Source organism: Alligator sinensis, unplaced genomic scaffold (genome assembly GCF_000455745.1).
Source record: "Alligator sinensis unplaced genomic scaffold, ASM45574v1 scaffold237_1, whole genome shotgun sequence".
Classification (NCBI taxonomy): domain Eukaryota; kingdom Metazoa; phylum Chordata; order Crocodylia; family Alligatoridae; genus Alligator; species Alligator sinensis.
Genome location: NW_005841849.1, coordinates 4,274,299 through 4,296,060, shown reverse-complemented (window position 1 = coordinate 4,296,060; position 21,762 = coordinate 4,274,299). Strand labels below are relative to the sequence as shown.

The following is a 21,762-nucleotide window of genomic DNA, read 5'->3' as shown; positions in this document are numbered from 1 at the left end:
TCTTTCCTGCCTATGCAGGGGGTCGGACTCGATCTATTGAGGTCCCTTCTGACCCTTGCATCTATGAATCAAGGTCACAGTATCACAAAGTTTGAGAACCCCTGCGTTAGCCAATACATTATAATGAGATTTTTTTAATTTTTTTTTTTTTTTTTTAATAGGACACTGCAACTGTTACCAAAAGGGCAATTCATTATTCACAGGGCATAGTAGTGGCTGGGATTGATTACACACTCCCCATCAAAGACACGACCATTGTCAAAGCCCAAGATATTCAGCTTCAGTCTTTAGGCTCGTCTACACAGGAGGTCCGTGCACATTAAGCAGGAATAGGAATTTGTAGTGCACTAGCTACTCTGCACTAATTCCCTCTGGGAACACTCTCACCATGCACATAAATACTTTGCGTTTGGGAGACCCCCCACAGCCCCGTTGTCAACAGGCGTGCAAGCAGGCACTCTGGGCCTCTAGAATGGCTTAGTTAACTGAGAAATAGTCAAGTCCAGCCATGATGAAAGACAGATTGCAGAAATGAGCTGACATACTGAATATACCAGACACCATCAGAGCCATTTTTGCTCTCTCATAATGGAGGTCCATATTTCAACAGTGTTCAATCTGTTAAGGTGGGGGTGGAGGCCACTGAGAGGACACCACGCACCTGGAGTAACAAGCATGCCCAAAACGCTGTTTCCTTCTTCTCTTTAGTCTTTCAGTTACCCAAGCCTGAATCACCTGTCCCTTAACTAAATGAAGATATCAGCAGATGAATCTGCCAGCTGGGAGTCCATAGTGGGTCAAAAAGTCAGCACAAACCTGTCACATAAATACACAGAACAGTGTACACTGGCAGAGGCTGCTGCTCTCCGAGGGCTAACAATCAAATATAGAAACACATGTAGTCCCTGAATAAAGGCCAGTCTAGAACCAAGGGACTCTAGGTTGGGGTCTAGAAAGAAGGGGCTCAAATTAGAAATTGCTGATGTGGGTGGAACTTAATAGAACAAAACTTTTTATTCAGGTTGAAGCCTGCAAGCAGCATATAGGTGCAGACGGGAAGAACTGTTATCACATCTGCTCAGGTCAGAGTTCTCCAGTTTTCTAATGGAGAGATTCAGATTACAAAAGGTCTGAGAGTCTAGCTTTATTTGACGCTGCAATTCAACCAAACCTGTTTGCAAAATCCATGCCTGCTGTTTGATTTGGGATCTGCTCTCACCCGAAGTGGAGAAGCATACTGTATGTCTGCTATATTAATTCAGTATTCTGTTTTCATAAACTCATTTCAGGCAGGAATATCGTCCATGGACTGGAGCAAAACCATCAAAGCCTATAAAGACAAAGCAAGGCTTCATCATTCCAGAAGATCACTTTGTGCAAGAGACAAGCTACAGGGCAGATTTTAAGGTAATTATACTTGTTTACAAACCCCAAAGAAAATTCAGAGCCTGTTATTATGTAGTCTGGGTAGGAACCACGCCTTGAACTCAACAAGTGCCCTCTCCTCATTCAGCATTTGGTTATTAGTCACTACCTATTTTTCAGAAAATAAATTATAAAGAAAGATCACAGTGTTCATGATAATACTGACTCAAAAACTTTAAATACACAGTACTTAGTTTTATGTTACTGGATATGATAAATTTAATACCCCTTGTGTATCTGTGTGTGTATGGGGGGTATCAAATTATGCTTCTTATATTATCTGTCAGGTTAGGTTTGCTGCCAAACTGCCTAATGCTGCATTTACCAATTTGCAGATTTAAAATCTCAACCTTAACATTAGTTGTGCACCACCAACCCCCAATTGCAACTGGGCAGAAAGACTTCAATATCAAGCAATACCGACACAGAGAAGAGTGCTGAACAACTGCAGTAATTGGGACTGACCCCTATACGGTTATGAAAACCCAGTTGATTAGTAACCTCCCAAAATATATTCCCTGGGCTTTTCTTCCAGTGAAAGAGACACTTGTTCATGACAGATGAGCACAAATCTCCTTGCTGACAAAGCACTATTAAGGAATCCTGGAAAATTAACAGGTAGAAATTCTTGCTTCCTTCAGTCATTTTCCCCAGTTCAAGGCCAGCAGTGTCTCAGAACGGATTACAAGTGAACTATATCTTGCTCAGCAGTGTCTACAGTGCCAGAAGGCATTAAAACCCCCAAGGCTACAGTACTTCAAAACCAGGCATGAAGTTGACCACAAATTGCACAAACGAACTCAAACAGCAGTGGGGCACAACCTAACAAGGAAGAGAGACTTGCCTTTTCCAGGGGCAAATCTACTTTCAAGTCAAGGTCCCCTCCCACCCTTGCTTTGAAGGCTGTGGGAAATATTTCATCTGGTTTCTGTAGTACATCAAAATAGTAAGAACTAGTGACACCCATGAAAATGACAGTGTGAAGGCTGGTAACCCCTATTCACAGATGTCAGAAACAGAAGCAACTTTTTCAGCTTAATAAAAAGTCCCTGCCCTGTCCATACCCTGAAAGAAGCTGCAACAGCTAGAACTACAACCCAACAAATTTTACAAAAGAAAAACCAGGTTTCAGAAATGTGTTCTATATCTTCTTTCCCCAGCTGTTCAGCTCTGTATTTATAAAGTATCCAATGCTGTAACATTAAAATATTACAGTCATGGGCCATAAATCTGAGACACTGGCTAGGCAACTAAAACACAGAAGAAACTGACTGACGTGATGAGTGCCAACAAAAGAGTGAAGCAGGGCTTACCATATTTACTCAAATCTAAGGCTATCCTGAATTTAAGATGACCCCCCCAGTAATAAGATTCTATATATGGAAAACTGATACATTTCTTATAACTTTCCAGGTACAGAATCTAAGTATTGGAGTGTTGTCTTGAATTAGTCCTCCACCTCCCATACTGCTACAGCAGGAAAACAGTGCCTGAAGGGGTCACGTAGTCCCCTTCTTCCCCCTGTAGCTTTTCTGCACCCCGTCCCCCAGCTCCCCACACCCTCTGCATCTTCTCCTTCCACTCTCCCATCTCTGCCTCTTCCCTCCCTGCCCTTACTGTCAGATGCTATTTGGGCTCTGTTCCTGCTCTGGAGCACAGCACAGGCCTTGCCAGGCCATGCAGCAGTGTTTGCACTTCTGACTGGCTTGGCAGAGGACAGAGTTTCCGCGTGCTCTGTGCCTGGGAGGAAATCCAGCCTGAGCTGGAGCCAAGCTGTGCTCGACAGTAAAGTGGGGAAAGATGCAGAGGGAGGGGCATCTGCTGCAGAGGGCAAGTGGAGTGGGGCGGGGGGACATGCAGCTACTGTGGGTCTGACTGGCCCCAACCTGAGCTCAGGGCAAGAGTCAGAGCTGCAGCAGCCACATGCCCCAACCCCCTCCTTCCCCTGTAATTTTGTTGGTGAATCTAAGACAAGGGCCTTTCCCCACCATGCTGATTCAGGGGGGAAACCTTGCTTTAAATTCGAATAAATATGGTATTTCTGTTCTGTTGAGTCCACCTTCATCCTGATACCAGAATACCTTAAAACAAAGTGGAGGATGCAAGCTGATTTCTGTAATGCTCTTTCTTCCCTTCCTCTCACTTGGTCAGGATAGTGAAGGAAGCAAGATGAAGACATGGCTGACAAATGCAGTAACCAAACTCCAAGTCATAAAAACACTTGAGTCCTATAATGTACTTTTTGTAGTGGTCACAGTTGCTGTGACCAAGTTTAAAATTCAAGGTGTGTTTGAATGTTAACTCATCTGTGGGTGACAATTTTTTCTACATGCAAAGCAAAGCAGTAGTTAGAAACTGTTGAATTTGAGAGTGAGAGAATTCTGTACAAGGAGAAGAGGTGGATGGGGATAGCAGGATTTTAAAATTCAGAGGTAGAAGAAACCTGGAACGTAGTTGCTTTGGTTGCAAACTGTACTTTACACTTGCAGAGTGCTACATAAAGCTGTCCAAGATACAGCAATGAAATATGTAAGAACATAACATATGTTACGTTTTCTCCTGGCACATGGGATGTTATGTAAAGAAGCAGCCACAGACCTGACAGCTCACAATAGTGCCGATCCTAATTCTTGAACTGAGGAAAGAGGAAATCTGAACCACACTCCTGGTGAGAAACTGGCAGCTGCTAAGGACATTTAACTCCTGAAGCTCTTCAGACTGAGTAGGGCCCCATCTCAAAAAGAAGCGTGGTACAGAGGCCCACCTTATTTAACAAAACACCTTGATTTGTGAGAAAAGCAATAGCTTAGCAAGAATGATGCTGAGAAACTGAGAACCCAAACAATCAAGATACTTTTTGGGCTAAGTACACACATGTGGGGAGGTTAAATTGATTCAAAATGGCTGCCTGATATCAGGCAAGTTAGGATGGAGGGGCTAACTGGGGGTTTGGGGTCCAGCAGGCTGGAGGGGAAAGGGGGGTCCGCTGGGGGATGGAGGAGGAGTGTGACCTGCGGGTGAGGTGGGGGAGTAGGCACAACCCATGGATGGGGTCGGGGAGCAGGTGTGACTTGCGAGGGATAGGAGGGGGCAGGCGCGACCTGCCTGTGTGGTGGGGTCTGCCCTCCAGCAAACCTACATCCCTATCCCTCCTACCACCCCCCCACGCTCAGCTCCGGTAGCAGTGAACACTGGTAAAAGCAGCTGTGCCTGGAGTAGCTTGTGGGATAGGGTTGAGAGCGCTGGCTGTGGATGGGGAGCAAGGAGTCACAGGGCAAAAAACTGATCAGTGCAGAGGAAGCGGGGAGAGAAGAGAGCAGCCCCCAGGCCTGGGGCTGTGCTGGGGAAGTGGACAGAAGTTCCACACACTAGTTTCACATAAATCAAATGAGTTTGATGCTACATAGATCCGGGTTCATCTTAAAATGGGTTCTGCAATTTTTAGATAATTGTGTGTGCATGGAACTTCTGTACAGGTTTAGACCGATTCCTGGTCACTGAGACCAGATCTTTAAGTGTAAGTAAGGTTGGCACCAGGACAAATTTAGTTTAAATCAGGTGGCCATTTTGAACCCAATTTAACCTCCCAAATGTCTGTACTTAGCCCTGGTGTATCTAGTGCTGCCCCACCATTCAAGATCTTCCTTTAGCCCGGGGGCAGGCAATTATTTTGGGCAGAGGGCCATTTACTGAGTTTTGGCAAGCCATCAAGGGCCACATGACAGGCAGCCCAGGGCAGATTAATATTCATTTTCTACATTTTTTTAGGGGCCCCGCAGGCCAGCTGGAAGGGCCTGGTGGGCTGCATCTGGCACCCAGGCTGCATTTTGCCCACACCTCCTTTAGCCCAAGCCTTAATTTTGCCGCACATTTGTAATTCAGTTTGAAGTTCCATTACAAGAGACTGCAATTGGGGTTTAGATAGTCTAGCTACATATCTCCGAAGAGGCTGTTTTGGTAAGCAGAAACATCCAAGATTTCAGATTCTTCTCCAGAAGAATGTGGGGGGAAAAGGTTCTCCCCAGAATGATAGCGCTGTGTGTGGGGGGGGGGCGTGTCCTTGTCCTGTGATCCTGTTCCTTTCCCTGGTGTTGGCTACAAATGTCCAACTCGGGATCCTTAAAATTCTAGTTTATTAGGCGGATTGAAACACTGTAATCATAAACCTTGGGGCTGGTCCCCATACACACACACACACAGTAGCAGGCTACAGTCAGGTATACCTATCCTGCAAGTGCTGGAGTCTGTCGTTGAGGCTTCTTTCAGCGTGGTGTTATCCTCCAGAAGGGGGGCGCCGGCTGGTCCTTCTGGCTGGACAGGTCTGGTCAAGTTGGAGATCAAGAGGGCGCCCCTGAGGGTCACTTTTCACTGCCTTTTATCTGTCCTTGGCAGACTTTGGTGACTCCCCAGTTTTCAGGTTTGCCCAATCCAGGGGTCATTGACCCTCGTGGGACTTCCCCCCACCTGGGTGGCTACTGGACGGCATCGGTCAGCCCCAGGGGTCGTCCGCATGTACGTGCAGGTTTGGGAGTCCATTGATGAATTTAGAATAGGGCTCTGGGAGTGGTCGATCTGGAGATATTCAGCCCAAAAGTTGGTCTCTGGCGTTGATTAACTCAGGCCTGGGCTTCTCGCCCTTGATCAGTGACGTTTAGAGATTTCCCGGTTGTTACATTGTCTTCTATTGAGTTCTTCCCCTGGTTGATCTGCAGCTTCCAGGTGATAATTGCTGTCTGCTGCTACTGTGTTACACATTCAATCGCATTACACATTCAATCACGGATTCACTCGCTCTTTCAGGGGCCAGCCTGATACAGAGAAGGACAGTTTGATTCCTACCTTGTTAACATTGTTACAATGTATAACTTACTAAAACACATTTAGTTGAAAGTTGAAAGGTGAGGAGTATAAAATATAAGCTACAAATGCCATGGCACACAAGTAGATAAAAATACCAAAATACAAGGGGAGATACAAAATGCACACATACAAATTTTAAAACACAATTCCTTATCTTAAAGTGAAAGAGAGAGGAAGGAAGAAAAGGTAGAAAAAGAGAAACATATCCAAAGAGGGGAGAGCAAATGCAGGCAAGAGGAAAAGGGGGCTTTCTGCTACACTGGTAGCACTGCTGCAGTATCCACAATCAAGCAGAACTTACACCCAGCTATGCTTGGGGCATGCTGCATGGAGTTGTGGTTAGGATACACAAGAAAAGGCATTTCTAGCTTGACTCTTAACATAGAGATGACAGGAAGGGGGAGAGAGAAAGGCGAGACCTTTGAGGGGTCCTGCACATGCATGTATTTGCCTATGACCAGGTTATGCTTTGGCTGAAATTCTGGCTTCATTCACACCAGTGGAAGTTTGCCAGATGTTGCAAAGTCATCACCTCCGCCATCTCCCTCCTTACTCCCAGTTCCCCCTCTGAAAAGCAAACGCTCCTGCCAGCCTAATTACAGCACCCCAATGAGCATGGATTATGGTCAATAGCATACACTGGCTGCTGATGGCTTGTACCCAGTTTGTTGCATGTGTGGCAACCTGCTGCTCTGTAAAGCACAGTTATTTCTTGAGGAGCTGACAACCTCCAAGTGGTTTAGAGTTCACACCACACAGATGTCTTCTCTAACCTCCTTTCACTTCTATCAGTCATCAGTTCAGCGCACCTCCTTCTTTTAAGTCTGCATAATATAAATGCCAGCCTGGATTTGGCAAAGGGTCAGCAGTTCACTCTGTGCACACTGGCTAGGAAATCTGTTAGCCAGCTCTTCAGGGACAGCTGCCTTACTGTTGTAGAGAGTCCAATCTGACCTTATCTCACATTTAACTGCTTGAAGAGCCTTGTTTCAACACAGGAGCTCGTCACAGTCTTGCAGCACAGATCAAATGTTTTAAACATGTTCTTGAACAATGTTATAAATACGGTAGTCTTGCAGAGGCATAACTAGGCAGTTCTGTGCCCTGGGCAGCTACAGTGCAGGACATAGCAGCTGGAGTGATGGCAGTGTTCAGGCTAACAATGTGGCAGCTACCTTTTTTGCACCCCCTCTCCCTCCCCAGTTGATGTCTCTGGCTGCCCCCCTTAGTTATGCTACTGCAATCTTGTCCACATCTATTGACAGTGTCAGGAAACTACTGGGCAACACAGTTTTCTGCTGTTTGATTTTACAGTAGGGAACAGACACACATGCGGTCCAAGAACAGCTAGAATTCTATATTACTTCTAGTAGGGATGCATCGATAAAGATTTTCTTGGCAGATACCAATAGCTGATGATTAACCAAACATATCATCCAATGCTGATCCTATAACTGATATTTAGTAATAGTGCAAAGCATTTTAAACTACTGACCTAAATAAACTTTTTGTTTCTTTTGCATTTAACACACACACTTTCTGCCTGCTCCGGCCCTCGATGAGGGAAGTGGTGACTGCCTTATTCCCACACATGTCGCCCCCTCCTCCATGGCTGCTACCTATAGGCCCATGCAGCCTGTACTGCTGTCCCGGGCAGGTAGGGTAGACCCTTGTGTGGACAGCAGCACTGGGTGCATTTAAAGCCCCAGAGCATGCCACTGTCTCTGTGCGGTGCCTGCCAGCGCTGCTGAGCTCCTGTGACTGCTGGAGAGAAGCCGCTTTTGCTGGGCACCAGCTGCCTTTGCAAAGTGGAAAGTTCCTTGCACGCCACCTTACCCCACTTGTGCGCAGCCCAACTTCTCTGCGGCAGCCCCGATGCTCAGGCCCCTGTGCATGCAGAGTTGCCACGGTGGCAGCAGGAACCAGTAACAGTGCCTTTGCTGCCGAGGGCAGTGCCTTGTGACCACTCCCCTGCACCCTCTCCCACTCCTGCTGTTTGCCGGGACCTTGTAGTCTGCTGTGGGCCTGGGCCAATGGCAGGGTGGGGGGACCAGACTAGGCTCACAAGGGAGGATGCTCCAGGCATCCAGCCGTAATTATCAGCTACAACGACCAAAAAAAAAAAAAAAGCCCACTGCCGATAACCTAATTTCTCTTTTGATTGGTGCCAATCCAATAGCCAGCGAATGTATTGGTGCACCCCTAATTGCCAGGTAGAAAAGTGGAACTAACAAATGTTTTCCTCTTCTAGATTCCTGAAGCAAAGACCAAGTTTTCCCCCAATCCTTCTGCAGTTTTCCAGGCACCATCTCGTATTCTCAATGTGTGAACTTGGACTCATTTTGCATTCAGTCAGCTCAGACACGGGCTGTTAGTTAAAACGTACTGCTATGCAACTTTCATGAAGAGAGCTAAGATCAAAGACCCAATATTATCAAAAGCGTCTACAGCAATTAATGGTATATACACAATTCCTGTGAACACAAAAATTGCAAAACACTTGATTTGCAGTTGGCAAAACACACTGCAAGGAATGACCTAGTTTGCATGGAAACAAGCTTATTACTAAGCCAGCTGGCATCACATTAGGAGATTGACTTTGGGCAGCAAAGATGGTATTGCAGGCATTGCTTAATTGCAATGGAGGGGGCAAGGGGGAAAATCACAAGTGGGAATCACTATTAAAACCAAAAAAAGGTCTTATTTAATGGTCGTCTCAAAAGTAGGTCAATGAAAGAGTATGACTGCTTGTTGAACTCCACCCCCCACTCTCCAGGTCTCACATATATACAGTAAATTATTATAGCAAAACAAAAAACCCCCAACAACAACAACATCAGTGGTTGGCCTTGATTTTAGGGATGTGTTTAAAAGGGGTTTTTTTTTTAATTATTGTATCTTTGAAATATGTCACTGAGGATTTATGATCAACTATTGAGTAGTTCAGAAATGTAAAAACCACCAGATGTAGAGTGTTGAATTTCTAAAGAATAACATGACTTTAAGAGAGAGTTCTGGAAGAGGATGCATCCAGACATGGTTCTGAGTTGATAACACAGCTGGGGTGCTGTAGATTATATGGGCCCGACTCTAATACAAATCACATATTCTAGTTGCATGTAAAGTGTATGTAAATATTGTAAATAGATTTTATGCAATGAATATTTATGATCCTTTAATAAAAAGGATGTGTGCAGACTTTTATTAAATGTTAACTCTTTGTATATGCAAGGTGGAAAATATATTGCCTTGAATCTCCTGAATTATTGCCTGTATATTGGTAATGCTCATGCTAAAATAACCAGAAGTGAATGTTACGTAGAAACTTTGTTTTATGGATTACATTTTACATCTTTGTAACTTCATTTTAAAGATGGAACACTTTAAATCCCATTATTCCAGCAATCTTTTTTTTAGATAGTGTGGATTTATTTTTACTTACCATGTATATTTTACAGAACCATTTCTTAGCAATGAGTTTCCATCCAGATTAGATAAAAATTCTAAACCCATCACAAAGGATTTATGTAGTATAAATTAGCTTAATGCTTATTTAAACATTTTTCTGCATTTTATAAGTCAAAAAGAAAAAAACCCTGTGTGTGTTTGAAATCTGCCCATAGAATGAAAGGAACTGTTATCCTCTAACTTGAACAGTTATTAGATATTCCTTCATCTGTAATGAACTGACTTTGATAGAGGATAATTTTCTCTCAACCTTTTCAACTTAGACTGGTTTAATAAACCTTTGGACTGTACAAATACACTTCCATTGCTGAGAAACCCTTCAAGCGCAATTCCTGAATTGGTAGCTTGTGGACAGCATTTGAAATTTGTCTGCAAGGATGTATTCTCGTTGCGTTATGTGAGGATTTGGTGGAGCTGCTTCCACTAAAGCTGTAAGATAGAAGCACTAAAACAGGTTTCAACCCCAGTAAAGACAACATACTGATTAATGTGGGGCTTGCTGCAATGAAGGACTAAAGTTCTTGCATTCTTTATACTGTGTGTTGGGACCTCCCTTCCCTTCTGCCAATAATCTAGTATCAATACTTGCCAAAAAAAACTTTTTTGGGAAGACTCATTTTTCAGGAAACTCATTAAAATATTTAAACTGCACTAAATATTTTGCATGTTAGCTGTTTCTAAGAAAAACCAAACCAAACTTGTTAGTCTGCCTGAATTAATGCATTTATAAAGTTTTTAACAGTTCTAACAGTTTCAGTTCGTTTCAACTTTGGATTTTACCGAACAGCAAAAAACATACTGCCTATTCAATTTTTTCTTCTTAACTAACTATATTTGTAGAAAACAAATTGTAAACAAAATGGTAAATACATTAAGCTTGTATTTTATCAAACAGACTGGAAGCTAATTTATTAAAGTGTATTTTGGCTACTAGTTTTTTCTCCAACATTTTATTTTGTTATAAAACCCAGCCTTATACATCTGCTTTTGGCAAAAATGTTTATAACATCATCCATATTTATACTCATTATCAAGTGACCATCCCTATGGGTGGAGTATGCTTGTGTCCTCAATCACTCTGAAACAAAGAGAATGCACACAAAGCAGTAGAACTGACCTCATGCAAGACACTGAAGATTGGACTAAATGAGAGATGTTTTCTTCATTATATTATTCCAATTTTGATAGGGTGGAGATATAATAATAATAATAATAATTAAATCCTACACACAGACTAGAACACCTCAGAAGTCCTGGTGGGGGAGAGAAATCAACCTACATCTTCAACAGGAAAAAAAAATCATAACTTTTAAAGTAAACCAACACTAAAAAAAAGTAAGCAGAGTTATACATTTCAACTCGTTGAAATTTATGTAAACATACCTTTCACATGTAAATATTTGCTATTTTTCCAACTACAAACAACCAAAATTTGATCATGTCCTCCTAATAAGAATTTAAAAAACCTGAACCTCATTATAGTTCCAACTCTTCAGGGATGCTGAGGTAATGTGTTAGTGTAACTCTGTAGCTTTAGATCTTTCATACTCCATAATCCTTATTGTTGAATAAACACCAGAAATACTCATAGGGCAGGTGAAGGACACTGAGAATAATCACAGATTTCATTATTCTGCCAGTGAGTTTTGATTCCCTTGAAAATTAGCGGGGTTAATACAATGTTAATGGTGCCCAGTTAGAAACCAGAGATACAGATGTTTCAACTCTACACTGTCCACATATATTATTTTACTGCATACATCTAACACAACTCAAAAATGCCATGTGCAGATGAGGTAAAAAATCATGTATACAACCTCAGTTTCTACATTATTTGATTAATTTTAACTCTGCAACCATGTGTGTCAACTTTCTTATGCTTAGTTTCTTTTCTGGAAAGAAGACAGGCTCAGCAAGCTGCTTTAAGTCAGCACTTTAACTATCTTGAAGTTCAGATTGCAGCTGAGTACAGGGGAATAGAATAGTGTTTCCCAACCTTTTCCAGCCCAAGGCACACTTGCATTGATAAACATTTTCCACAGCACACCTGGTTAAGCATTCTCCATCCTCATACCTATCATAGCTCACTGGCATGGCAAAATTCTGTAACACACTTTTGTGCCACAGTACACTACACTGGTTAGGAAACACTGGAATAGAAGATGTGTGTGTATATAGCAGGGCAGATTCAGTGACAGCAGGTGCCAAACTCAGTTAAACATGAAGTCAGAATGAGAGAGAGAAAGCACTCCCGTGAGAGCAGGGTAGGGTCCACTGTGAAAAGAACGCCAGCTAGTTCCCTGCTCCCCACCCTGGATGGCACGATGAGTGGGAACCTCTATAATAAACTAAATTTCATGATAGATAGCAAGTCCTCCTGTGCTTGCACCCAGCGCTATTTCTGCAGAGGGCTCTATTTGGCATAATGTCCTTAAGGAACATAAAATGCTTACATTGGTCTTCTATGAGGATGCCCCCTTCATGAAAGTGCACAAAGGGATGCAGTGCATCCTAATGCAACCATTCTGGGATCAAGAAAATTCCTGTATGTTCATGCACTGTCAATTTTCAGCTGTATGTACCCATTGATATCCAATCAGTTGTTTTCAACTTCATATGCAGAAACAAGGCCTCGGGGAGAACTATTTACAGGATACATTCCAGAACTGTGGTGTGTTTTGAGAACCAAGTAAAAGACAGCAACAATCATTTTGAAAATGGAAAAAAGATGTTATTTTGCAGAGTTCACAGTATCTTATCGGGTTTTCCTCATACCTAAAAACAAAAGGTGAACTTTCCAGAAACCAGTGTGGGAACACAGGGGTTACCAGTGAAAGTGATTTGCAGCCTTCACTAGCAAGATGGCACACCCGAGATCTAGCCCTCTCTTAGCATAGCCACTCCTGGGACTGGTGTATGCTAACTATAGTGTAATCTTAACAGAGTAAGCTTGGTTTGACTTCAACAGACTTTGAAATTTCACTCAGATAGTGAGAAAAAGCTACTAGATGAGAAGTTTAAGCAGTCACCAGAATTCTGAACAAAGCTTTGTAACAGCTTTCAGCACCACACTTGTTAATGAACCTTTAAATAAAGACACTGACCATGCAACAGCCTGTCCTGAATATTCTGCTGAAGTAGACAGCATGCACAGCACCTTTGAAATAGCAGGCCTTTCCATAGAGCCCCACAAGACTTCGAAGTGCTATTTTCAGGGTTTAGCAGGCTACAGTCTCCAGGTGAGTTTTCATGGGTGAGACCATGCCACTTTTTCAGTAGAAACAGGCAGAACCAGAGAAATGCTGAGCAGGTACTTACCACTCACAAATGCAGGGGGAGATGCAGCCACTTGCAAAGCAGGTGCTTTAGCCCTGGAGCTACTTGCCTCTGCCAGATTTAAAGGACTGACTGAAGCCAGAAAGGCATGCTGATAAAGAAGCTTCTTTTCCCCATCGCAATTCGCTCAGGGAGAAGATGCAGGTTCTGTGCTGTTTTGTAGCCACACAGACATTTACAGAATCCTTTTATTTGCACAGCCCCACTCAACCACCACAGTGCATGCCATGTTTCCACTTGATTTGAAGCCAAACCTGGGGGGAGGGTGGTCTTGCAGGCAGCAATCATTAGGACAGCAGCCTGCAGCCTCCCAGAGTGCAGCCTACCTTACATGTGCTTGGTAGTAACATCATTGCAGAGACAGGTGCAGGCTGGCAGCACTCACTCACCCCTCAACTCTGTGTATGAGGGAGGAGCTGCTGAAAATTTTTCAAAGTTTGGGACAGGAATAAGAAAGAGCAAGGAGGAAGCAGTTTGTGACAAAGTGCTGGGGATGGGGCCAAAGAGCCAATCCTGTTCTCTGGTACACATACAGTCCCCAGTTCCAGGTGCAAGTGGCTTTCACCTGTCAAGGATTTTGCTCGTGGTGAATCATTTCAAGAGTGGGAAATTGGATACTCACAGAAACATCCTTTAAACACAGGTTTTATGATCAAAAAACCATTATAACCTATGTCCTACAGCAGGACACAAGACAGAGTACGGGTGTTTCACATCTCCCTGGCTTCTCACCAATTGAGAAAGATGGATGATCTTTGCAACCACAGTTTCACTGAGCCAGCTGTGGAAGCTGTATTTCTCCATGTCTGGATGCAAGTTCTTGGTCAAGTTGGTTTTAACTATGAGAACCTAATCACATGAAATGACAAGTGAGAGTGATACTTTAAGGGCATTTGACATAAAAGGGTTCCTTGTCAAAAGGGTTTCATTACAGTTTTCCTGTTTGTGTTGCATGAGTTTCTCATGGAATTGGTAACTGGATACAGAGCCTATTGAATCTGGGTTACTGGTTCAAATGATCTCCAAAGAAACCACTACTGGCAAATAAGTTGATAGGATCAGTGCAGTTCATACAGATAAATGTTTGCACCACCAAAAACAAGAGTTGTTTGTTTTCACAGCAGAGATGGCAAGGACTGAACAGACCTAATTAATCTAGTCTGGCTGCTGGTCTGTCCTGCTGGGAAAGCATGCTGGGTGCATCTACACATGCCCCAGACTGTGCAGTTATTACTGCACAGTCATTTAGTACTTGCTAAAGCAAATCAGCTGTTACTGTACAGACTCAGCAGTGCACGGGTCATTTCCGATCTTACTGTAGTAGAGTCAGTGACATGGTTCACGCCCACCAACACTTGCTGTAGCAAGGAGCTACCTTGTGGTAGCTTGTCACTATGGCAACATAACATCTCATGCAGACACTCCCACTGTTAAGACCACTGCTAAGGACTTGTTGCATCTCTTCTGCATACAAAGGACTTAATTTCCAAGGGCTGGCCAACTTGTACAGTGAGTGAACTCTGCAGTATTTTAAGGGCTTTCTGTTAATTAGAAGTCTGTACAATGATTTTTGGGTCCCTCCCACCGGTGAGAACCAGAGCAAGCTGTGCATATCCTACAGAATGACAGGCAGATGGTAGTAGTTTGGGAAAGACCTGCCTTGCTGAAAGGGATAGCTAATATAGAAGGGAAAATCATGATAAATCTGAACATGTGCCCAGGATTCTGCAGGAAATAATTTCCTAACCATTACTAGAAATGAAACCCAATTTGTACATAGATTTATAAATGTGTCAATCAGCAGAGTAAAGTTCTAACACCCACATGGGAAGATTATGGTTAAACTATTCCTGATGAAGAAGGCAGGGCAGGGTGACATCTTATAGACCAGGGGTGGGCAAAATACAGCCCATGGGAGGGACTTTGTCTGGACCACAGTGGGTCCCTCTGGGCCCATGGTGTGTCCCACTGCCCCCAGGGTGCACAGCAGGGCTGGGGCAGCTTCATGGCTAGACTTCATTTCTCAGCAGCAGCAGCTCCTTCTGGCTGCTGCTACCACCAGCCCCACAGAGACCAGCTGGGACCCACAAGGGCAGGGCCCAAGCCCCAGGCTGAGTACAAAGCCCTTGCCCCTGCCCCAGCCTGCATGGGGGGTTGGGGTCCCTGCAGTACTCCCTCCAGATTTGCCCACAGAAGTAGAAAGTGGGACCCAGAGCCTGCACTAAGGCTGTCCTGTGGCTCCTCCCCACTGCCCTGCCAGGTGTAGGGGCCCTGGGAAGCCCAGAAGTGGTGCTGGTGGAGGCGGCAGGAATGGGGAGGAGCTGCAGGGGAGCCCTAGCACTGGCTCTGAGTCCCACTTTTTCCCCACCACCACCATTCAGCCTGGCTGGGATGGGTGGGTCCAGAGCAAGCGCTGCAGGAACCCCGACCCTCTACGCAGAGCGGGGCAGACCAGGGCCAGGGGGTGTGCACTCAGCCCAGGTCTCAGGCCCTGCCTACACGGGTCCTGATGGGTCTTCATGGGGCTGCAGCTGGTGGCCATGGCAGCTGGAAGGAGCTGTCACTGCCTCTGCACCCGGGCTGCTGCTGAAGCCAGGCAGCAGCTCCAGCCCCGCCTTGGGGCCCATACAGGCAGGACCCAAGCCCTATGCTGAGCGCACAACCCCAGGCCCCACCTTCCCCACAAGGGGGGGGGCCTGCAGTGCCTGCTCAGGATCTGACTACTTTAGCCCTGATGAGCAACAGTGGTAGGTAAAAGCAGGACCTGGAACCAGCTCTGGGGCTGACCTGTGGCTCCTCCCCACCACTGCTGCTACCAGTGCTCGCAACAGCCCACCTGTGTCCATGCCAGCTCCCTGCCCGCCCATGACCCCATCCTACACAGGGAAGTTCAGTGAGCTGTTATCGGGGGAAGGGGGGTAGCAGGGCAGATGCTGACGTGGCCCACGACAGCTCCCCAAAACTCCCTATATGGCCTGCAGGCCTTAATAATTGCCCACCCCTGTTATAGACTAACCCATTAATTCTCAACCTATTCAGATTGAAGGCAGCCTTTTTTTTTTTTTTGACTACTGAAAAATACTGGAGCCATTCTTTTGTTGCAAAGAACTCAAAAAGCCAAGAACAGGACAGAATGTTTGTGACAACATGGATTCCTATTTAAAACCTCTGGTTTTGGTCTTGTGAATCACATATAGGTGTTTGCACACCTAATAGAGCTAACATTGCACAGCACCCCATGGCACCCACCTTGATTAAGAATCACTGGATTAACATGTTCAGAAAGGCATAAGCTTTGTTAGGCTACAGCCTACATTATCAGATGCTGGGATGAAGCATCTGACAAAAGAAAGCTTATGTCTCTCTGAACAAGTTAGTTTCTACAGGTGCCACCCTGCCCCGCCTTCTGCCCGACTTTCAACTAACACAGCTACCCACCTCTCTCTATTTGTGATGCATTAACTGGTGGAAGTGAAAGCAGCAAATACACAAGACTGCCAGGATGTTAATCTTCTAGGGCTTGATTCTCATTTGTGCCTGATTCTCAAAGATGCGCTCATGCTGCTCTGAAAGTGAGGAAGCAGCTTCAAGTCTCTTCACATGGCCACAGCAGTATGTGTACATGCCTGAAGAAGGGTGTTTGTACCTGAAAGCTTTCAAAGAACAATTTGTCCAACTATTTAGTTGGTCTAATAAAAGATACCACATTTACCCAAGGAACCTTGTCTACCTACATGAAAATCAAGCTTCCAGAGTTCTGAGACCACACCAGGCTTTCATCTCCCAGACCTCATTCTCCCCTGAGGATTCTTAGTTACTGTCAAAGAAACTGAAGAAAAAAAAAAAAAATCACCCAATTTGATTTTTCCTCCCTTTCTGACTGAAATTTCCTCCCATTCTGGAGGGTGAATGAATCTGCTGCTGTTTGCATGGATGTAGCTGGGGGGCAGCTTAAACTGTTTCTCAGTTCCTGGCAGTTCCTTCCTCCTCTAAAAAAAAACAAGAAAAGAAAAGAACAAAAAGAAAAAAGAAAAAAAAAATATCAGTTCTTTCATTAAAATGTTTGAAAAACATCACAAGCAAAAGCTACCCAAACCCGTCAGATTTCCTACAAAACTAGCAAGACAGCCATTTTTCTGTTTTGGTCTAGGGACAAAGGATTTTTTCACTGCATGCATTATGTGCACAGGGGAATAGTGACCAAACAGGGAGGTTTGAAGAGGTGTATTTCAGCGAGACCGGGACAATCCCATCACAACTAATAAAAGAATTTATTGTAAACTTACGTATATTACACAATTATACATTATAATACAGATAACATGGAGGATCTGAACACTCAACAGTACAAATATGGACAATGTATGTAAGGAGATCTTTGATTTATTAAGACTTAAAAAAAAAAAAAAAAGCCAGAGTGCTTGTTTGGGAATATTTAAGTAACATTCCAATTTCTTCCATACTTGTCTTGATATATACCAATTTTCACAACCTCACACTTGGAGGTGTGCAACACTAACTTGCTTCCATGCAATTCTTATGGAAGAGATTGTTGGTTTGGGGGGTTTTTTTTGCAAAAAATTCTCTCCCATCACCCATGAAAATTCAAAAGACCTACTTGCAAAAATGTTCTAATTTTGGAGAACTAAATAAATGCATCATTCCTGGGACCCGCTTTTGGTTTTTGTGGATAGTTTTCTTAGCAGATTTCATAGGTGATTATTACTCTCCTAGGGTAACTCTCTTAAGCCTGTTTGCTTAGGAATAAATCCACGGCAGTCTCTGCACTACAGAAGCCCCTTTACAAACTGCAGCTGCATAGTTGCTGTTGTCCTGTCCTAAGATCTGCTGCCCACACCTTTATCTCCTAACCTACAAGATGTGCACAGAGGCATCCTAAAGGTGTAGGAGATGTTTCATTTCACTGTAGCCTACAGATAAACCATCAAGCTGAGAAAGCCTTAAGTCCCTCAACTAACTTCACCCTCTGCACTGGCTATTCACTGTGTTCCAGCAAAAATCCCCAAAGCTGTGCTTCTCCAGAACCATTCTTGTTCTAAAAACTAAAGCAAGGGCCATACTGTGAGCTGTCAACAACACAAGTGATCCTGTGGGCACTCACCAGCACAAGCAAGAGATCTTGAATTTACAATGCCTTGCAGCATGCAGGCCTTGGCTCCTTTCACGTGGTCCAGTCCAGATCCCTCTCCACAGTCCCGTTTTCAGAGTTAAAGACCAGATCCTGCCATTCTCATTCAAGTTGTGTTGTACTGTACTCCAATCATGATTTACTCAATGGCCTATCTTAGAGGCCAATATACTAAGTTGCACGAAGAGCAACAGAATCTGGCCTGACAAGGGCTGTGGGGCCAGGCATCTTCCGTAGCTATAAAAAGAATTAAATTAATCTTTATTTGGTTTGTAACAGCTCCTTGAAAGCCTGGAGTGGTTCATTTTTAGCTGAATCCTTCCTCCACAATGCCTGTACACTTGTGATTAACTGTAGAGCTACTGGCATCAACACTGTTAACCTTCTAGCACTGCACTATCTATTTTGTAACAGACTACCATGCCCTGCCAGCTCCCCAAGTGATCATTTTTATCTCTTGATAATGCTTTATGTATTCAAAGTACTGCAGGAACATTAGCAAGGCCCCAGCACACTCCCGTGAGGTAGGTATCACTAGCCCCGATTCTACTGATGGGGAACTTGAGGCACAGAACAACTGAATGACTTGTCCAAGGCTACGCAGTGAATCAATGACCTGGCTGGGATCAGAACTGGGAAGGCTCGCTCTCTCAGTCCACTCCACACTCAATCCTTTAGACAGTACCACCTCAAAAACAACATGGACTTAGGAAGTCCCATAAGGATTAGAGAAGAGTAAAATTTTTGGCCCCACTAGTCTTAACTCTGTCAGGCTACAGTACTGACCAAGATACTGGGAAGGCTTATCATTTGCCAGTTAAACCTTCTTAAGCCAAGTGGCAGTTGGAGGGCTGTAGGGGTTCCTGTGAAAAAATGCAAAGACAGGTAAGTCGTCCAGTTGGATGTTAAACTTCCCTCTCCCAAGGCACAAGAGAGACTCCCACAAACAAAGGGAGCTGTGGTTTCGTGATCTTATACAGCAGCTTGCTTGTGCACACAGCTGGAACCTAGGCATTGTTACAGCCAGTTCCCTCACAATCTGAGCCCATCAACATTTTGCAGCATCAGTAAGATGGAGTTAGTAATACTCTCCAGCTCCAGTAATACACTACTCGGGAATCTTCCAGAAGCATGGATCAGTATTTACTATGCAAGCAAAGGACCCTGAACAGAAAAACTGAGCACTGGCCTCATGAAACAAGCTGGGAATCCATGTCACTTCACTTTCTTCTTCATGCAGGTCACATACTCAGCCAGTCTCCTCTAAATTTCACCCTGGTCACTCCTCCTGGACACATTTCCAACCTCCTATGGCGGGGAGGTCCAAGAATGGACTGGTCCACCATTCTCTCATGAGGGAGGATGTTACATGTTAAAGTGGCTGTATATGGCATGTTCTGCTGTGTGTCAGGAGTCGTGTTCCTGCAGTTCAAAGTGTAACTGTGAAGTTTGCCACAACCACTCAACAAACCAACTTTAAAAATTGCCTTTGCATGTAGCCACAAGCAATTCAGCTATTCTCCGATTTGAAAAAAACAGTTATGCTTGTACTTGTCTATGGATTAAATCAAATGGGAACAGAAGTAACAAAGAATTATTTTCATCCTAAAAATGCATAACCTCTGCAATGATATATCCAGTCAGAGGTCCAAGATCAATTTGGTAGCAAGTCTTTCACAGTTAGCAACCTAACTCACACTGACTACATATGTTCAGCCACTGAACATACACTTACTGAGTCAAAGCTGAAATCCAACAACTTGATTTGGAACCGACCATCATTTTGTTGCATTAAGGTGCATCTTTAATTGGAGGTAACAATCTAGTAGCCCAACACTATAAAATGTATATAACAGTGATCTACAGAAATAGAGGTTTTGCTGCCAAAAGTTCAGTCTTAAATCCATCTTTTCTATAGTATCTTCTCCGGTAATGTTCACTGTTCCTCAGTTAGTATTTTCATGTGTTTGTTTGTAAGGAAATCAAGAAAGGGAATATTACAGATGGCCTGGTGAATATTCATCACTGTGATCTCTCTTGGAGTCCTGCAGAGAATGAAATCAAAGACATTATTAAAATACATAAAAAAGCAGGCACTGCTGAAGTGCCAGGTCCATAAATTTCCTAATGGATAGAAAGAGCCAAAAAGGATAATAGAGCAAACGTTACAGCAGCAGAGAAAAAGGCATTAAAATGTCATAGCACAAAACAGATGCCATCAGGCTAGCTGGGGTATACACCTTGAGCATTAGATCATGAAAATTAAAACGAAGTGCTGAAGAATCAACTCTTGGGATTCTATGGAACAAGCAATATTTTAACTATGTCATCCTCCTGCACAGTTTAAACATGCTTGCTTTTAATTCCAAGTTCTGTTAGAACACTATGAGGATCAGGATAAAATGCTCCTGAATGCACCTAATCAAAAAGAGGGGAAATTATTTATGGGCCAAGGGTTACTGCAAAATTTACTTAATTCCCATGTGAGAATCTCTTCTGTGTTTGATGCTCTTTGGGCTGTCAATCATAGCCACCCAATGATAAGCTGTTAATATATTAACTAGTTTTGATCACGGTGGAGGGTCTCCCAAGTCACTTAACCATGCCTGCCACACATGTGCATTCGCCTGCATCTAACTACAGCAACATAGGACTTTTCCCTGAAGTTCATGGGCAGACTTTATTGTGGACCACAGATAAAGCTGATAGTCCAGGTCTCCCCTTGTCTCCTAAAAAGGATGTTTTCCCCTCTCAGAGTCCAATTCAGGTTCTGCTTCTGGACATAACTGATTATCACTCAGCCATAGGTAGGCAGGTGTGGATGTAAGAGACCTCCAGTTCCTTGGACTGTCCCTGTTTCATCATCCCAACCCAGGTCCTGTACTTGAGAGCTAATAGCACTCTCCTCGTTCTCATGTTTCCATCCCTCTGGCAAACCCCTGCATTTCTGGCAACTCTTTTGCAGCTCTTTCCTCAGGAGTTCTTCAAGAGGGCTGCCCACATAAGATGGCTCCTCTGTTGTGTTCTACTCCTAGGGTCCCTCTCATGTACTTTACTCTCATGGGCACCTTCTTCCAGAATAAAAGTGTTACTTGCTGTTCCTGGATTTGTCTTGACTTAGCTTGTTCTTCCATTGTATCTGGTACCTTCCTTTAAGACATCAGCTGAGCTTGGCTGGTCCTCTCTGACAGTCAGCTCTCTTCCTTGCCAGCCCCCCTTGCTGCTCTCAAGGTCATTGCTTTCTGCATCCCTTTCTTGAATGCAACCTCAACCTTTATAGAGAACAGGATACACTCCTGTTGGGAAAACCTAACAGGTGAATCAGGACCATTTCCTCTTACATGGATTTTTCACCCTGTGACAACCTGAAGGTGAGACAACTGGATGTCAGCCACTTCTCCTACAATTTTTAATCTCCAATTTGTAAGGTTCTATTATTATAGCACTCCATCTACATCCGAAGAACCAGAGAGGACTTCTCTGGAGGCAGTTTCTGTTGCTCGTCACTTAAGTTCAAATGGTCC

The 21,762-nt window shown here is 43.9% G+C and overlaps 2 protein-coding genes across 16 annotated transcripts in view; one reads left to right on the top strand and one right to left on the bottom strand.

Moving 5' to 3' along the window:
* LOC102376993 (presenilins-associated rhomboid-like protein, mitochondrial) overlaps window positions 1-10,684 on the top strand; it is a 49,097-nt gene extending 38,413 nt beyond the window's left edge. The window contains exons 10-12 of one of the 4 annotated variants that reach the window (XR_003095173.1): window positions 1,290-1,407; window positions 4,013-4,093; window positions 8,537-10,684. Coding sequence is in view for 2 of the 4 variants with exons in the window: in XM_025209784.1 (XP_025065569.1) it covers window positions 1,290-1,407; window positions 8,537-8,614 (196 nt within the window). In the remaining 2 variants the exon portion in view is untranslated. The other 3 variants (XR_003095172.1, XM_025209784.1, XM_025209794.1) reach the window with 3 other exon arrangements.
* Window positions 10,685-16,934: 6,250 nt separating this feature from the next.
* YEATS2 (YEATS domain containing 2) overlaps window positions 16,935-21,762 on the bottom strand; it is a 74,474-nt gene continuing 69,646 nt past the window's right edge. For 8 of the 12 annotated variants that reach the window (XM_025209721.1, XM_025209730.1, XM_025209734.1 and 5 more), the window contains one exon: window positions 17,356-20,283. In XM_025209721.1, coding sequence (XP_025065506.1) covers window positions 20,175-20,283 — 109 coding nt within the window. In that variant the 3' untranslated portion in view covers window positions 17,356-20,174. Of the gene's footprint in view, window positions 17,079-17,355; window positions 20,284-21,762 lie in introns of those variants that run through there. The other 4 variants (XR_003095156.1, XR_003095153.1, XR_003095154.1 and 1 more) reach the window with 4 other exon arrangements.